Source organism: Poecilia mexicana, unplaced genomic scaffold, assembly GCF_051168715.1.
Source record: "Poecilia mexicana isolate PSO_F unplaced genomic scaffold, ASM5116871v1 scaffold_2, whole genome shotgun sequence".
Lineage (NCBI taxonomy): Eukaryota > Metazoa > Chordata > Actinopteri > Cyprinodontiformes > Poeciliidae > Poecilia > Poecilia mexicana.
Window position 1 is genome coordinate 21,678,545 of NW_028263371.1, and position 19,216 is coordinate 21,697,760.

Consider the following 19,216-nt stretch of genomic DNA (forward strand, 5'->3'; position numbering starts at 1 on the left):
TAAAATTTCAACAGGTCCAAATAGTGTCTATACAGCAAGGAATAGACACTTGCTGCGTCTATTCCTTGTGCCATATAAAGCAATAATTAGTTCAGTTAGTAAGTTAGTGTGTTAGTAAAAAAACAAAAAGAAAACGCCCTCGTTGGATGAGACAGTCTCTTAATCACTAATTCTGTCTGCTATCAGCCAAGGCTAAATTCTGGTTGCTCCTGTTGTATTGTATTAATCCTCACATTGGTGTAAAATGACCAAATTATAAGAACCTCAATATAACCTTTCGACTTAGATTTGAATCAAAAACTGTCTCTGAGACAAGAACAGGCTAGAACCAACACAATGAATATTAATTCAAGCTGTTGCATAATTTCCAATTTAAATCATATAGCCGATCATATTACATTTACCAATAGTGTACCTTTCTGTTAAACACTCCATAGTGACCAATTGAAATGAAATGTTGTGGGGATAAAATAAGAGAAAAACTTAGAATAGGCCATGATGAAAGATGAAGTCTGCTGAAGACACAATTTCACAATTTTCATTAATGTTAACGTTGAAGCCATAATCAATTAGGCCAAAATACTAAAACTTCAACAAAGCAGATGTCACCTTGTTTGTTTTCAATTTTACTTGTAATATCTTAAGTAAAAAACCTTCCACCATACAAGCAGATGATTCCACTGTAAACCAGAATGTGATACGGAATAGAATATATGTAAGCATCACTTTAGAATTGTCTGTAAAGTAGTAGTCAAAGTAAATTGATGAAACAAAACATTTACTGTCTCTACATAGTTTAAAATGAGAAAAAATGATCACACAGCTACTCACTAAAGTGACGTCATATTTACACAGCGCTTCCTAAAACCCATCAAAAACTCCTGACCTCCATTCACTCTCAATCACACTCAAGCAGACACTTTCACTCCCTATTGTAAGAAAATGCAGGATGTTGGGGGTTTTCTTGACCCTCAACTAACTCGCAAAAACAAGAACACAATCTTATTCTCAGTATTTTAAGGCATTGTCACATCCGTTGACCTATAATGTAACAAATATACCTCCCAAATCAAGTCTGCAGAGTCCAATAATTGCCACCTTAATCTCCATAAAGTAAGTAAAGTACAGTTAGGTGGTCTGTAGTTGTCAGGGTTTCTGACTCAAGTCAAACTGTCAGCCTTGTCCACACAAAATGTATTGACTGTGGGGGAGATTCTCCTACAAGAAACAAATTTGTCGCGGCCTTCTCGTTTCCAAAAAACAATATTCCAACAAAGGCCGTGGGTGTTAACAGGTGGTTTTTGATTTGAACGCACTTCCAACTTAATTTGTTTGAAAAAATATATTCTTCATTTCTTGTAAAAAATAGCAACAAAATAATTACCAAAAATGTCCCACAACTTAGTGAAAAAATGAAAGTAAACTTAATATGATGTTTCAAGTACAAAAAAGTGAAATGTGAAAGTGGTCAAAAAATCATTTACAAAAACCTCCCATCCACACACCAAACATTTGTCAAACAATCGCTCCACTCAGCACCCGGTCTGTTTTAATTACTCAAATTAATGGGAGGGTCTAACCAATTACCAACATAATCTAATCAATTCAAATATACAAATTAACTACAGATTTTGGATCTAAACTTAACTTAAATAAATTCTAAACTCCACAAAATAGAAAACTAAATTAGTAGAAATTACAAGTTGCAAACATTACATAAATGGCCACCACAAAATTCATTCATTAGTCATCATGTCCTTATTAACTGTTTGGAAAACACCGTCATGTAGACAAACATTTTCCATATACGTGTCGTTTCTTTGTAAATGTGCTGATCAGTGAGGGTGTTCCATCCTGTGGGAGGAAACCTATGAATTGAACTGACTGTAAATGTCACATGATCATAGAAAATAAGCAATGGTATCAGTCCACTGCTCCGGCTTGGAGAGGTCACTGAAACAGTTTCTTGTCTCCTGCTGAGAAAGTAGAAACATTTGTAAATATGTTATTTTGCACATTACATTTCAACGTAAAACACAATTTCCAAAGAAATTTATATCAAAATCCAAGAATCCTAAAAAATCCAAATATAAAACTGGTCTGCAAATGTCAGCGTTAAAAGAACTCCTTCAGAACTCTCAAAATGCAAATGGAATGGTCACTCATTGCCCTGCTCTGGCAAATGGGGACCTGTAAGATCTGTAACTAAAGGGCAAGACAGAAAAAATCTATTTCCCACAAAAACCAGGCGTTCCAACAAGCCATGTACTAACAGAAATGCGGCAATATAACATCCAACAAAAATCATTTCATAATATTTCATAACATATTGTGATTCAACATCCACTAACACAGTGGTTCCCAAACTTTTTCTTCTGCGTCCCCCTATGGATTACAAATGGCTGTCTGGTTGAAACGACGTGTGTGACTGTGGGGGGGGGATCGACTTTTTTGGGGGGCAAAATGAAAGTACGTAGCTGAAAATAGACACCAACATCGGTAGCCTACAAGGTACTTGTTAAGCTTAAGGTTCTGTATTGATATTAGCTAGTCATCTTTTAGCTAACATTAGCTAGTCATCTTTTAGCTAACATTAGCTAGTCATCTTTTAGCTAACATTAGCTAGTCATCTTTTAGCTAACATTACCTGCATCCAACAGCTTTACTCAACTCAGTCGGTTAGTTTGGAGGGAAAAACTGTGAAAAGTTCTTTGCGTTTTGCTGGTTTGCTGCCGTGATTCTAACACAAACCTACGTAGCTCCGCCCAGCAGCAGCAGGTCTCCTTCACAGGTGGAAACCCAGCGCGAGCGTCGTAGCGCTCATGTTGCGTTTAAAGGCGGCTCGGAAAAACAGGTTGCAACATGTTAACAACGGATTAAACAGTTTTAACTGCTGATAAAAGTGACAGAGGACACAAATATGGGAAGTGTGGAAGCCTCTACTGTATCAAACTGACATAGGAATAACAGAGTTGGCCATTCTAAGGTAAAAACCCAGCGCATACAGTGTTCATGTTTTGTTTTTTGTTTTTTTCATCCAGACAGCTTCCCGCGCCCCCTGCAATGACACAGCGCCCCCCTAGGGGGTGCACCCCACAGTTTGGGAACCTCTGCACTAACACAACGCAGACACAGACCTGACACACACACACAGGTTTCAGCGACAGGAAACCGCGCTGGCACCGATCACAAACCAACAATGCCGAATAAGCAACTCGCCAGACGCACACAGACAGACAAATAGCAGCACATGGTGGAACATACAATGACGGAAGACCGACAGAGTACACATAAAAACAGATATAAATGGTGGAACCTCGACCCTGTGGAGACAGAAACGAAGTAACCCGCAGCAAAGCACACACACACACACACGCACACACACACACACACACACACACGCACACACACACACACACACACACACCCCCACACACACACACACACAACGTGTCGGCACCAACTCACAGCAGAAGGAAACACACAGACACAGAATGAGAGAGAGAGAGAGACCAGGCCGCCTCCCCAAACACAGCAAATAACCACAAACAGCAATCACAGCCAAATTAATCCACAGGAAGCAGAAAGAAGGTTAGAAAAACACAGAAAGTCACAAACAAAGAATACAAAGACAGTTTTCCCTACGGTCGCTAGCGACAAAGATCAGCTCTTTCTACCTCAAGTCAACTTCATCCAATGTTCGGGCACTAGTTGCCACGGGGAGGAGGTTACTCCCAATTTCGACTAAGTCCATTTAAGCCCGGGAAAAAGGCTTAAGGGATGCACCTTATAATTTAAATGTCCTTTCCGAACCAGTCCTCCCACGTGAAAGACTGGAAAGAGGCGATACCACCAGGTCCAAATTCACATTACACCCATCCAAATACCTCAGTCCCTTCGGAGAGAATCCAACTCCAGGTGGATTCACACCTTTTCCTAAACTACGTACCAATACACAACCGAAAGCCTTTCTAAGGGCAGTAAATCCTTCGGGTATGCCAGCCCAGCGCAGAACACAAATTTCGTCAAACTTGTGGGGGGTATGCCAAAACCCAACTGCGGTACGAACAACTCTAATCTCAGATTCTTTTCTGTAATACCAAAAACCACAACAACTACACTTGTATCAGAAACCGCACAACCACTGAGATCAATCCGCCAGAAGCCAAGAAGGCCGTTCTTCTTCTTCTTCTTCTTTAGGTTTTACTAAAGTCCAAAGGGTTGGAGTCCCAGTTGACGGCGTCTCAACTAAAATTCTACAGCTTTTTATTTCTCTTTCTCACTGTTTATGTTTTAATGCTGTTTTTATTTTAATTATGTAAAGCACTTTGAAATGCCTTGCTGCTGAAATGTGCTATACAAATAAAATTTGATTGATTGATTGATTGATTCACTTTTGGGGTCTTTTGACCCATCAGTATAAATTTGCAAATAATCATTATATTTATTCTGCATTTGATTATAAAATTCTTGGCAAGTATCCAGTGTTGTGGTACTCGAAGTTGGTCTTGGTCTTAAGACCGGTCTTAAGACCATTTTTTGATGGTCTCGGTCTCGTCTCGGACTCGACCACATTTGGTCTCGGTCTCGGGCGCTGAGGACTCGGCATTTTATTTCAAGACCAGTCGAGACCGCAACTGTGAAAATATCACTAAACGTACAGCATTCTGTCCACTTTATTTGTTAACATTTTTGTTTTCAGTGGATGCAAAATGCACCGATTAAAATCCAAGCAACTAAGTGTTTCTGTTACTCCCCCCTCCCCTCCTCACCTTTTACTCCCCCTCCTCCTCCCCTCCCCACCTTTCTCTCGCGCACGGCGCTTCAGGACATGCGCAGTGGTTTCCTCTCAGAGGCAGAAAATGTTTGTCTAATCGTCAGTAATATAATAGCGCTGCATAAATAGTAAGAAATCCGATGGCCACAGCTAACTCAGCATCGCTTCGCTTTCACAGACGGTGGGGACAACGTCTAACTTTTTTCGTCACTTAGAAAAGTAGCTCAAAGAAGGTAAGCTCCGTTAACGTGATGTTAGCAAAGCTAGCTGTACAGAGACACATAAGCATTGTGATGAAAAATGTTATCACTCACTGTGCTGAATTATTGTGCGGAGGTGTTGACTGACTTGTCGCATATATGGGACAACGCTATGTCCAAAAGTCTGCAATATAGTGAGGTGACATTCAGAAACAGTCGATTCTTCTCCATGGCTCTTTACTTATTAGATAGGACTGGAGTGTCACTCACTGAGAGCCGTTGTTCTATCAGATAGCCATACGCTGTCAGGTTAGCATACATGCATTAAGCATTAAGAAGTCCGACCGTCAGAGGAGTTGTCAGTTCACCATATGCAGCAAGTTATGATGAACATAAGTCATTAAATTGTTTTCAATGATACAATGATAACTATATAGATATACATGTGTTGTCATGGTTTCAAAGTGTATTTAAAGCAGGTCTGGCTGCAGCTGGAGTCAGCTACAACACACGCCCGTGTAAAACTCACTTAACCGCTAAGTCAGGATGCCATACAACTGTTAATAACAAAGTGTATGACGATCTACGTCATGATTCTGTGTTGCTGATTAAATGAAATCTTATGGTAATGACGTGTCTGACAGATATAGCCGGTGTTCTATCAGATAGCCATACGCTGTCAGAATAGCATACATGCAGTGAGTACCATGCCAGCGCATGCGCATTAAGAAGTCCGACCATCAGTGGAGTTGTCAGTATACTCAACAAGTTATGACGAAAATAAGTCATTAAATTGTTTATAATATGACACAATATGATAACTAGATGGATATACATGCGTTGTCGTGGTTTCAAAGTGTGTTTAAAGCAGGTCTGGCTGCAGCTGGATGCCATACAACTGTTAATAACCAAGTGTATGATGATCTACGTCATGATCCTATGTTGCTGATTAAATAAAATCATATGGTAATGACAGCGTATGCATATCTGAGCTAAGCGTACGACTATCTGACAACGTATGCTGATCTGACAGAACACTGTGAGTTCGTGCTAAGCGTATGACGATCTGACCTGACAGAAAACCCGTTCTTTGTTCTAGGAATGCTCTGTGTACACTGCATCATTATTTTATTTTATTATGTACGTTAATATTTAAATTAACAAATAACTAAAACACAAGAACGAAAGAGCACGCAGAGCATGCACATTGCTCTTTGATTGTTTTTGTTCAAAGTGGCAGCTGTAATGTCTGCCATGGTGTCAGACTACCTGGCTTCATGTACTGGGATAGAGAGTGAGAACAGTCACGATGAGCGCCTTCTGTTTGGTTACTTCTTGCTTGTTGCTCCTTGGTCAGTGTTCATGGTTGAGCGTTATTTACCGTCAGGGCATTGCCTCAATTGCTATGTTTAATGGTGCAGACAGTGGTGGTTTCTTATATGAGCAATATGGGCAAATGCCCAGGGCGTTATGTTTTTAGGGATGGCACGAGACCATCACACTTTTTAGCACAGAAATGGAATATTTAATATTGGTAAAATGTATTAAGTATTTAATATCTAGGTGTTTTATGGTAATATGGATCTTTCAGATTATTTTGAGAACCAATTTCGATCATATTTTACATTTTATTGTGTCATGTAACGCGGGCCGCTGGTCTTGGTCTTGACTCGGTCTCGACTCCCCTCGGTCTTGGTCTTGACTTGGTCTCGGACCCTAAAAGTCTTGGTCTTGTCTTGGTCTCGGGTTAGGTGGTCTTGAACACAACACTGCAAGTATCTAATGTGTTCCTTTTCCTAATATGTGTTAGTTTTCTGTCTACATTAATATATTTCCAAGTCCATGTAGGTCTCAAAGGCCACAATACAGTTGGACTAAATTGCTTATTATATACATTAAACATTTTTGCTCTATCATCACCAACCCACCCAAAGCTATCAATTTGTTTCTTACCTCTTTCCCAACACTCTCCTAATAATTTCTTAACTGGGTGATCTGCATTATGTCCTTTTAAACTTATCCAATAATTGACCATTAGCTGCTGTCTTCTAATGCATAATGGCATTTCTCCTGACTCTACTTGTAAGGCACATATTGGTGTTGATTTAACTGCCCCTAAGCAAATTCTCATTGCTCTGGCTTGAATAACATCTAACTTTTTAAACCTAGTTTTAGCTGCTGATCTATACACCACGCTCCCGTAATCTATTCTTGATCTAATTAGAGACACATATATACTTTTAAGGGAATCAAAACTTGCACCCCATGTCAATCCTGCTAAACACCTCATAATGTTTAAAACCTTTTTACTTTTCTCCATAATATGTTCTATATGATTTCCCCAAGTTAGTTTATCAAAAGCTACTCCCAAAAACCGAAACCAGTCAACTTTTTCTCTTTCCCATATAAATACAACTTTTTATCAACCCCTATTTTTTATTTGTGAAGATCATTACTTTTGTCTTTTCAATTGAAAATTTAAAGCCCCACTTTACTCCCCACTTACCCACTTTATCTATACCTTCCTGTAGTTTAACTTTTCCATAACCTTTTCCATAACGCTCCATCATCAGCAAAAAGTGACTTAAAAAGTGACTTACCAAAACTTTTACATCATTTCGAAACATGATCTCCTATTTTAACTTGAATATTTCTATCCCGTAAAAAATACCTATCTGATGTAATTTAATCATTAACCCTTCCCTCCATAACATAACATATATGCTTTCTCCACATCAAAAAACACAGCAACAACAGTTTCCTTATTAATCTGAGCTTTTCTAATATCATCCTCTAAACATAAAATAGGATCCATTGTTCCTCTCCCTCTACGAAAACCACTCTGATAAGGAGCAATTAAATGTTTTGACTCCAAATATTGTGTCAATCTCTCATTCACCATCCTTTCCATCAGTTTACACAGATTAGATGTTAAAGCTATTGGTCTGTAATTTACAGGGTTACTATGATCTTTCCCAGGTTTCTTGAATGGGATAACAATAGCTTCCTCCCCTCCTTCCAAATCTTATTGAATAAAATTAATAATTTATTTAAAACTTCCTCACTTACATGTCTTAACATAATATAACACACCTCATCTTTACCTGGAGCACAATTCCTAGTTCTATCCAAAGCTCTTTTCAGCTCTCCAATAGAGAAAGGATAATTCATCAGATCATTATAATCCTCCTTTCTTCTTAAGATTCCATCATTTTCCTTTCTAGTTCTCTCCCTTCCCTCTATTTCATTATCTGATAAATTTTCCCCACTATGAATCCCCACATAAGTGCTTACTAACATATCAGCATTTTCCCTGTCAGTTAAAGCTACTATACCATTTTTTATTTAGTATAGGATAACTCCATTCCCTTCTAGCTCCTCCCATTTTTTGATCATCCCCCAAACATCCCCTAGTTTTGTATTACTGCCAATTGTGTCACAGAAACCTCTCCAGTATTCTCTTTTTGTGCTCCTTATTGTTCTCCTGACTTTTGCTTGTGACTTTTTATATTCAATTAAATGTTGAAAATGATGAGACCTTTTAACCAATTTAAATGCTTTATTTCTCTAACTGCTTTCCTACACTCTTCATTCCACCATTGAACCAACTTTCTCCTATTTTTCCCTGATGTTTTTGGAATAGCCTCCTCTGCAGCAGCTAAAATACCCTGACTAATCACTCGGTTCATACTTTCAATACTCTGATCATTTTGAACATTTAAAATTTTTCTATCACATAGGTTATAAAATTCCTCCCAATGTGCTTTCTCAAATATCCACTTTCCTCCTATCATTTCAGTGCTATGCACCTGGCCCACCCTTATTTTGCTGATTATAATGTAGTGATCACTACAAAATGACTTGTTTTTAACTTGCCAATCACATAGTGGAGCTAAACAGCTAGAAACAAATGTCAAATCTAGTACAGATTCCTTACCTGAATTTATATCAATTCTTGTCTTCTTACCATTATTCAAGCAAACCAAATTATTACTATCTAGAAATTCATCTAAAATGTTCCCATTATAATCTTTTTTCCACTACCCCATAATGAGTGATGTGGATTAAAATCTCCACACCAAATAACATTTCCTTTCATATCTATCTCGTCACGTTTACTTTACTCAAGCTTTTTACAAGGATTGAAAAAATTAAGAATCAACATTACCTTCTCTTCCACCCATATTTCAGTGGCAACATACTCCAAATCTCCTTTCCTTCCAATAATTTTATACGGAATACCTTCCTTAATCAGAGAAAGACACCCTCCCCCATTTCCTTCTTGTCTATCGTAGCTAACTGCAATATATCCATTTACTTTGAAATCCAAAAAATGCTTCAGCCAAGTTTCCTGTAATTATATCAGGTTTTTCTTTTAATTCATAAATAAACTGTTTAAAATCTTGCCCATTCCATTGTAAGATTAAAATGATCCTTCTTGACTTGTTGGACTACACATTTCTCCCCTTATGTCCTCCACCGAATATTCTTTAAGTCTAAACTATGGCACGCTGCCTTCACTATAATCTGAACCCTTTCCGGTTTTGATTTCACATCCGATGTTGCATTTATAACTCCTGCAATAAAAGTTACCATTTTCTTTTTTTCCTCTTCAATTTTCTTTTCAAACATTTCCACAATTCTTGAGATTACTTGCTTTTCTCCTGTTAGAGATTTCCCATTTTGTTTCTCTTTTTCAACCACTTTACACGCTTCTGCATATGTCACTTTCTGTCTAACTTTTGTTTTCTGTATCGTTGATTGTCGTTTCATTACTTCGCAACCCCAAAAAGTGACACTGTGCTCTCCTCCACAACTACAACACTTTGGTTTAACTCCAACTCCACATTTACCAAATTCATGGTGTTAATTCTCAGTATTCAGCCACGCCCTTAACTCCTCCTAACTCTAGCAGACTGACTACTGACCAGCTCTCCGTCTCACGGGTCCGAAAAGACTCTAATTCCCGGGTATTACCGCAGATAAGGATTTAGAGAACTTTTATTTAAGCTGGGAGCGGGGATGATTCGTCCAAGTTCTAACTACCTTCATCCAGACGTTATGCCCCGCTTCAGTTCATGACCCAGACATCGGAGTAGCCCCGCCGATGTCCGAACTCATGAACCACATCTGTTAACGGTAGCTCATCCCCTATAAATTAACGTGCACTTGGAAACCGACTTGGATAATTTTAGCGACTAGGAATAAGTCCCAGGGACATTATTTATCTGAACTAAAGAACGTACGAAGCCACCCTAAGTTACTAGGACCACAAGCATTGATTTTACAATGATCAGAGAAATCAAATGTAGATGACTCAATTAATTTAATTGTCCACAACATCAAATTAGACTTTAGTAATTTTATTAGCAAGCTTTAGCAGAGGAAAAGACATACAGCATTTCAATGAAAAATTAAGAGATTGAAACTTTTAAGAATCATCAACAACAATTACTCCTACTTCTAACCCTATACTGTGTCTAAATCTAAATAGAGGCTTTGGGGGGAGGCAGTATTACTCAAACCCAGATGCAGAGACGATCTTGGCAGCAGAAAACTTTAACGTCCATGGACGGAGTCCTGTCTTTGTCGTGGCAGGATCCTTTCAGAATAAATCCAAAGTTGAACTGGTGAGAATCCTCAACAAACTCAGTTCTTTATCCACAAAAGATCTTGGTATATTCCCCATGTCCACTGCAGCATCGATGTAAACCTTTGGGTTGAGTGCAGTGCCGCAGTCGAATCAGAGTCCCGGGTTGTGGGTAAACGGATCTTGTCCCTTTCTTGTGCAGCGCGTAGTCGTCCCGGGGTATCATCACGCAGCCCTCCGTTGACTCTGCTTCTCCATTTGCTCGACTCGAACGCCGCGGAACAAAGAACCTTGATCCTCCTGTCTGGTGTCTTTTTATTCTTATCAGCAGCCACACACTTTCTTTCCTCATGGACGTTTTTGCTTGACGTCAACTGTTCTTTAGTTAGCCTCAGACTGCAGATGAACTTTATTTCTCCTGAGCTGCACTTTCAGTTCCCTGTCTGAATTCTGCACCTGTTTCCTCTGTACTGACTGCTTGGACAGATGATCTCATATCCATCACCATCTTGGAGACATGATGTCTGTTCTAATGACCTAATGTCTTGGTCACCTCTGCTCTCCTTTCGGTTCCTCTTTCTCCCTGACTTTTCACCTACCATCTACCTCCAACACAACATCAGTGACCTTTAGTTACAGTTACACACCTTACACCATTTCAAGTTCAATGTCAAAATCACATTTATAACCTTTTAGTTTCTCTGATTTAGCATTCATTCATAATTTTATAACCATTACTTATTAGTTACTCTTATTATAATCATGATGTGAGTTATTACAGACATTTCTGAAAAGAAACCAAGAATAATCCATTATTCCAATTATTTGACACCATGTTACAGTCACTTCTTTCACCTTTAAGTACTTCCATAAGTTTAAGACTAAGTGTAAATATTCTTATAATCAAACCAACATCAACCACTGCTTAAACCAATATTAATTATTGGCTTAATCATAAGTTATCATTATTAATTTAAGTATTCTACTCTGGGTTTTATCCAATTACTCAAAATGTTTAGATTTTATTCTTTAAACCTTTAATGCCCAAAATGAGCAATCTGAACTATTTTTATTCACTGCAGGCTGGAAACTTCCTCTTTCTTCGGGAAACCTGCTCTTCCTGTTCCATGACTCTCTTTCTGTCAGACTATGATTTTTTATGATTAAATAGAAAAAAGTAGAATTAAAGCAAAGTTTGCAGGACACAATAACAACACACACAACCAGATTAATTTTATTACCGTCTGACTCTACTGTTGGGTCTTGATGTCACCTGTGTAATCAGTTTTAAAGATAACTTTATTTATTATTATTAAACTAAAATCTCCAGCATGGGGAAGTGGGCTGAGCTCGATTTTTCTCGACAACACTCAATGGCACTCCTGTTATAATTCCTTTGCTTTCATTGTTTCTTTTTTCACCCACTTTAACAACTGCTCTGACTTTGACTTTACACACCCATCCAATCGTTTTTGCCTTTTCAACCTGACTTTCAGAATTACATCCAATCAAAAGATTTCCATCTCTCAGTATCTTAGCATGTTTAATTTCCCCAACGTGTGTTTTAAGTGCTTTTGTTAGCTTAAGTGGATCAATCTTCTTGACTCCTTCTCCTTCATCAAATCTTATAATATTCAGGTTTTGTCTTTTTGGTGCTTCTGTTCCTTTCTCAATTCCTTCATTATCGGATTCTTCAGTGCTTTTCTCATTTCCTTTTTTCCTCTTTCTTTCAACAGCTCGCTGCTTCTTTCCACCCTTTCTCACCAATTCCCACTCTATCTTCATTCCGACCACTCCTTCCTTCCTCATCACTACAATCCATAGTATTACAGTCACTTCTTTCTAAATCCAACGTCATCATGTTCCGATTTAAGTCACATTTATCACCAAAGTTCAGTTCCACAACTTTCTGTCTTCGTCAAATGCCTCTTCCTCCTTTCAGCGGTCCACTCGGCACCTCGGACCAAAGCAAGTCAATAAAGTTCCAGCCCATACATGCGGAAACCCAAAGAACCGACAGAGCCCCCATATTGTTAAATTAGAGGAATAAAATGTTAAACCTCTTTGCTTGTTATTTTCCTCTAGTGTCCCAAATTCAGGGTTCTGCATGTATAAAATGGAAACCACTCAGAGAACAACCAGTCACCATTCTACTTCAGACATATATAGGGTTTTATTCAGACAATTAAATGCATAGAAAAACAGATCAGCATCACACCCAAACCATCAAGAAGTCCAAACCATAAAACAGACATTAATTACCTGAGAAAAGTAGAAAAATTAACAAAATACAAAAATAAGAGACAAAGCAAAGGCGCCTTTGGGAACTGCTCGTGTGGCTGCAGACAAAGCAATTCGATTTGCTTCTGTGAAGTGGAGACTTTTATTAAGAGGTGTATTCCTAATTTTAATATATGCATTGAAGGTGTGTCCTCTTTCTAAACCTCTAAGCAGTTTCAAACTACCTAGATAGGATGGTGTAAATGATTTTGACACCTTCTTTGAGACCTATTCAAGAAACAAAGATGAAGAGAGAGAAAGAGCAAAGAACTGAATTTATTTCTTCTCTCATCACAGATTTGGTGACTGTAAGCTCCAAATGGCTGAATGTGAAGTTTTGGCCTCAGCTCTGAAGTCCAACCCAGATCTGAATGAACTGGAAATCAGTGAGATCTGGATAAATGGAGGTGGAGACTCTGATATGAAGAACCTGGTTGAGATCCTGGAGACTTCAGTCAGTAAAGTGAAGAATCTGAGGTTTGTTTTCTCTATTTTTACAATAAAATCATTTGATACATTAATCCTTAGATTAATTAATGTTTATATTTTTCTTTTAAAACAACCTGTCTAAATGTCAGAATAACATCTTAAACCTTTTACTTTACAAATGAATTATATTCTTATTTATAGCTTTGAGATTATTGAACTTTCAGTTTTTAAAATGTTTCTGACTGATGAACAAAATGAGTAAAATAATTCAAATGAAGTTAATTAATGATGGAGATGTTTCAGTTTGGTTGGTAAAGATTCAGATTGTTTTATTTCTGATTCTCATCTTTACATCCAGAATGAAATGTTTTCCTCCAGTCGAGCCACAAACACTGACCAGTTCAAATCATCATTAATGAAACATCTAAGAAGTGACTGATTGTAGAAAAGCAAATCTAGATGAACTGAATGACAGTGAGGTTTGCAGCAGCAGCAGGTTCCTCACTTTGTCCTGAAGCTGTGGTTCTGTTGGGCCGGGTCAGAGAGGAACCGTCCTCTTCAGTCTGACAGCTGTCAGTCGGTTGGAGCCTCGTCTCTGTGATGAAGCTTCATCAGGTCACGTCTCCTTAGGAAATAATGGCCTCCATTGGCTTTCAGCAGCTTTAAGAAGAACCCAAGGCCATTCATGAATAAACTGAGTGGTTCTGATCCGGTTACCAAGTCGGGTCTCCAGCTGATGATCAGAACCAGCAGCCAAACCCTTCAGTCTATGTCTATGTGAAATTGGATTGAGATTGCAGTTGATTCAGGAAATGGCAAAAGGGCGATTCCACCTAATGTTTCACTGTTTTCAGCATCTTATGGAAACAAAATAACTAAAACTGGATATTACAGCAAAATAATGGAAATTTCTGAGGAGGAGTTCAGTTCTCATGTGGTCCAGATATAAAAACAGAATGAAATCACCCTTTACTGAAGTTCCATAAATCACCTCAAGGTTTCCCCAAAACCACACTTAGTTTTAAATATTCTGCTATTAGTTGATATTAATCTTGTCCAGGTTCAAATATGTGTTGTAAATGAAAGATGCTGAGGGTGGTGAATAATTAGGTCAAATCGCCCTTTAGCCGTTTAGCCAAGAAGTTGGTTTCTCCCATCAGAAACCAACTTCAGCTTCATCTGAAAAAATCCAGACCACTGAGTTTTTCTCTGAGCTCAACAGGCTGCAGGTTCTTCAGGACATGAGTATTCAGGTCCAGACATCAGAACCAGCTGAAGCACATGAATCTGGACCAGGTGTGTTAGGAGGTTCTGCACATGCTCAGACTGAAGGTTCAGCGTCTGAGAGAAAGTCGACCAACTCTGGATGAAATGGATCCTAGAAACAGGGAAGCTTTCTGGGGACTCGACTGCCTGGAGCTGCAGCTCATGCAGGAGTTTTATGTTGGCAGGAAGCAAAACAACATGGAGGTGTGACCAACAGGTGGAGATCTTTCTAAAAGTAACAAGATGCACCTGAACACAGATTTAATAGTGCACAATATTTTAACACTTTCTTTAAAACATTTATTTTTAAAAACGAGGCTTCAGGCCCACTACTCGGTCCCTGGAACAAAAGGAACCAGGACAGATGCGTTCAATTATTCCAAAAGGAATAAAACACGCAATGCAAAAGAAATTAGTAAATCAAACAAAGAAAACCAATTAGTAACTTCAATCACACAAAATAAAAGAAAACAATGGAACAAATTGTTGTCATCCGCTTCCAAATGCCCTTCAACAAGGCCAGAGGAGTAATGCCCCGTGCACACAGCCTGCCCAATCCGCAACAGGTTTAGTTGAGAGCAGCCCAAACAAACAGGAAGACAAGACAAGACAGCAGACCATCCAAAGCGCTGCAGCTCCAAAAACAATCAGGTGCCCAGGGGTGGAAACACAGCCTAACCCGGGAGGAAGCGGGTCAGCAGGTGAGGACCAGATTGAAGCCGCCCGCCACAGCAACCCCCAGCTGCAGCCGGCAACGCCATCAGAGCAACACTGCAGAAACGCACGACAAATGTAGCAGCCAAAAACCAACCATGATCTCAGCCACGGATAGCAAAACTGCCACTTACGATCGCAGACGAGTCGACCAAACCCACAAGCCGACATGTAGCCGCCGACCGTAGCAAGAGTGGGAGAAACAAAGACGCACGCACCTTGCAGCAGCCCGCCCAAATAGGCATCTGCCCCGCCCACCAATCAACGGTGCACTTTTAGTTGCACCTGATGGACAGAGCGGGGGAAGGTGGAACACCATCCCACCACAGAAGCAGGTGATGAGTTTCCATTTTAGTGTCAATTCCACTGATGGAGCAAATTACAAGTCAGTCGTCCTCCAAACCACTGAGAGCAGCTTCCAGAGGAAATCTGAGTTTGTTCTGACAGTCAGACTCTGTCAGGATGACCACAGTCTTCTGGCTGAGTTCCTGACATGAAGGAGACACAAATAATATAAAGATCATTAATTAACAGTCCTGCAGTAAATACTGACTTTGTGAAGGTTTTGGTGTTAAAGTCATTTAGTTCAAACATCTTGATTCAGCTCTTATTTTGTAGGACAGGAAGTGAGATCTTACCTTTGTAAAGCTTTGTGTGCAACAAGCTTCATCAGTGACTGAAATCATCCTCATGTGGTTCACCTGGAAAATAGATTTAAAAATGACTCGTCTTCACAATCAGGTTGTTCTTTATGATAATGTTCCCATTTCTGCAGCGTCTCTGATGGAGGATTCAGAACTTGAACTAAATGACCCAAATCAATCTGACAGAGAAAAGACTCAATATTTTCTAGTTGATGGTTCAGGAACTGAATCACCACAAAATGAGAAAATGATCAACTTTCAGAATCTGAGCTGTAATGGATGTTGTAAAACTCTGAATTAGACGGATTGAAATAAAACGTTTACATCTGTCATACTTAGCAATGAGCTGCAGTTAAAATACAACCAGCAAGAAAAACATCATTAATAGATTAATGACCAAAAACTGGAGACCTAAAATATCTGATGATAGATGAAGGTACAGAGCAGTCAGCTGATACAGAGCCTGGAAGGAAACATGGAGAGAAAAACATCCGACTGAGTTTAAGATCCTGAGAAACTTTTAGAAAAACTTTGAGTTCCTTTGTTGATCAAATGTTCTGGTTCTGCTGGTTTGGACTCTTTAAACGAGTTTGACTGGATCAGATGTTTGAATCAGTTCATCATGTTTCTTTTACATTCAGGGAAATTAATTTTCTACATTTTATTATTTATTTGTTCATATTTCAGTTTTAACTGCATCCTGTTGGCTTCAGCTCATCTTTTATTCTTTATTCAGATTGGAGGACTGCAGTTTGTCAGAGACCAGCTGGACGTCTCTGTTCTCAGCTCTGAAGTCCAACCCGACCCATCTGACAGAACTGGACCTGAGCAACACCAACCTGGAAGGTTCTGGACTGAAGGAGCTCTGTGGTTTTCTACAGACTGAAGGCTGCAAACTGAAAGCATTGGGGTTTGTAATTATATAATTATTGATATTTCTGTGAACAATTATATAAATCCATCCATCCATTTTTTTACACCCTTGTCCCTTAGTGGGGTTAGGAGGGTTGCTGGTGCCTCTCCAGCTAACGTTCTGGGCGGGAGGCGGGGTTCATCCTGGACAGGTCGCCAGTCCGTCGCAGGACAAACAACCATGCACACACATACTCACACCTAGGGACAACCTGGAGGGGCCAATTAACCTGACAGTCATGTGGACTGTGGGAGGAAACCAGAGTACCTGGAGAAAACCCACGAATGCACAGGGAGAACATGCAAACTCCATGCAGAAAGACCCGGGCGGGAATCGAACCCAGAACTTTCTTGCTGCAAGGCAACAGCTCTACAAACTGTACAGAGTTGGTACAGTTGGTAGAGCTGTGCAGCCCAATTATATATAATTGATCATAAATCAAAGTTCATATCTTTGGTCAAAGATCATTCAACCCAGTCTAGAAAAGTGAATTCCTGGAATCTAACAGGAACAAATCAATAATCAATGATTGATGTTTCAACACTTTGATCAGAACCTGGAATGATTTTACTGACTAAAATCCTCCAACACAACATGACCCAGTACCAGGTTCTGGTTCTGGTTCTGAAGCCAGCAGGTCTTTATTGAAGCAGCAGCTTATATAAATTAACTTTAGTAAGTCGGTATTCCACCACAGTTGAATTTCATTTCTCATGGTAAAAGTTATAATAGTCCCACAAAGTCCAGATTCTAATCTAAATGAACCCACTTTATCCTGTAAATAATGACCTCCAAATTTAAAATTAGTTTACTTTAAATTATAGCCACTGTAATGTGAACCAAATAAAGTTAGATCATCTTCCTATGTAGTTGAAACATGGCACACAATGCAAGTCAGTGAAGTTTAAGGAAACAATTTGTTAACTAGAATTATAATACTTTGTCCCTTTCCCATTCTCGTCATGCTGAAAGGGAAAAACACATTAGCATGATGTGGGACAAACAGAGTGAACCATCTATGAATGCATTTCCAAGAAATGCAAAGAGCTGTACCACAATTCTTGCAATCGTAAAACTTCTGACACCAGGAGATGTTTTTTCTACAATCCTACTGTAAACCAACAAAGGTCAGAATGTCAAGCGAGAAGAATGTGAGACAATCAACCCAGTAAATGTAGTATGTCCTGTGATAAATTAGGTTAGAGAACAAATAAAAAAGCAGGCATCCCACTCAATACGAGAAACATTTGGAAAAAATAGTGAAATATTACCATCTTGAACTGGCAACAAGTGGCTGCAACTCGGAGGCCAAATCACGCCGAAGGAGGGGTCAGAGGACTGAGGTTACATGCTGAGAGGTGGAAAATCCAGGACCACCAGGCAACCAGACAAACAGGACATCTGCTGAGCTGCAGCTGGACATGCCCAATGGCTATCAGCAGATATCAGTTCTTATCTTGCCCAACGAGAACTGTCCAGAGTAATAGAGTCGTTCCATAGTGTAAAAACACCCGGAACAGGCCAAGCATCCGTAGAGCACAGGGGCTGCAGTGTCCCCTTCTTGAACTGAGCTCAGCTCTAGATGACAGCAGTGTTTGTGGGGGAGAAAACACAGTAAAAGTCACAGAACAAAGGAGGGTTTCCACCCAAACTACTTCATCACCCGTCAGGATGTCTTTGATCCTTGAAGTGCGGCGACCTGCCAAATCCAGCAGTAGCTGCTTCATCAATAACAGTCAGAGAGCTCATCCATCCCGGGTCCTGTAAGCATCAGCGTGACCCAAGTAACAGGAAATAGCAGGTAATCTTCACCGACCTCAGTCACAGTATAGGAGGTGACTTTGCTTCCAATTGACAGTCCGGCTGATAGGTACTTTTTCTTAAACCTATATAAAAAGACCACAGACAACGTATATGAATTTTATAGACAAGCTTTTGCAAAAGGAAAACTCTCCATCAACAACCTCATCAGCCGTTCACAGAGAGTTCTGATCTCCTTCCACGCGAGCCCCTGTTTTATTGTCAAGCAGAACAACCAAAAGGGGCAGTCAGGAAGAACAACAAAGGTCGTAAAACTTCTAACCTAAACAAACCAGCAACTCAGTTCCAGGTGTGATATCTGATCTACGGTCTGAGCCCAGTTCAGCTCTAGGTCAAACTAACACAAGAAGAATTTAAGATCTGGGAAACACAGAGTTAAGTGTCTCACATGAAGATAAACAGACAGTCGTAACCTCCAGGTCAGTTTATACACACATAAGGAAGAGAACACTTTAAACTAAAAATCACAATAATACTGATTAACATTAGACTGAATATGAACTAAAGTAATAATGATAATACCAAAAAATATCTAACACCGGCATCAGAGGCACAGTGCGTAGTTGCAACACTGTCATCTCA

At 39.4% G+C, this 19,216-nt stretch overlaps 1 protein-coding gene across 1 annotated transcript in view; it reads left to right on the top strand.

Annotated features, from left to right (window-relative positions):
* LOC148160598 (ribonuclease inhibitor-like) overlaps positions 1-19,216 on the top strand; it is a 30,420-nt gene that overhangs the window by 5,253 nt on the left and 5,951 nt on the right. Inside the window, exons 2-3 of the mRNA XM_088003991.1 lie at positions 13,145-13,324; positions 16,637-16,810. Coding sequence (XP_087860117.1) covers positions 13,167-13,324; positions 16,637-16,810 — 332 coding nt within the window. The 5' untranslated portion in view covers positions 13,145-13,166. The remainder of the gene's footprint in view (positions 1-13,144; positions 13,325-16,636; positions 16,811-19,216) is intronic.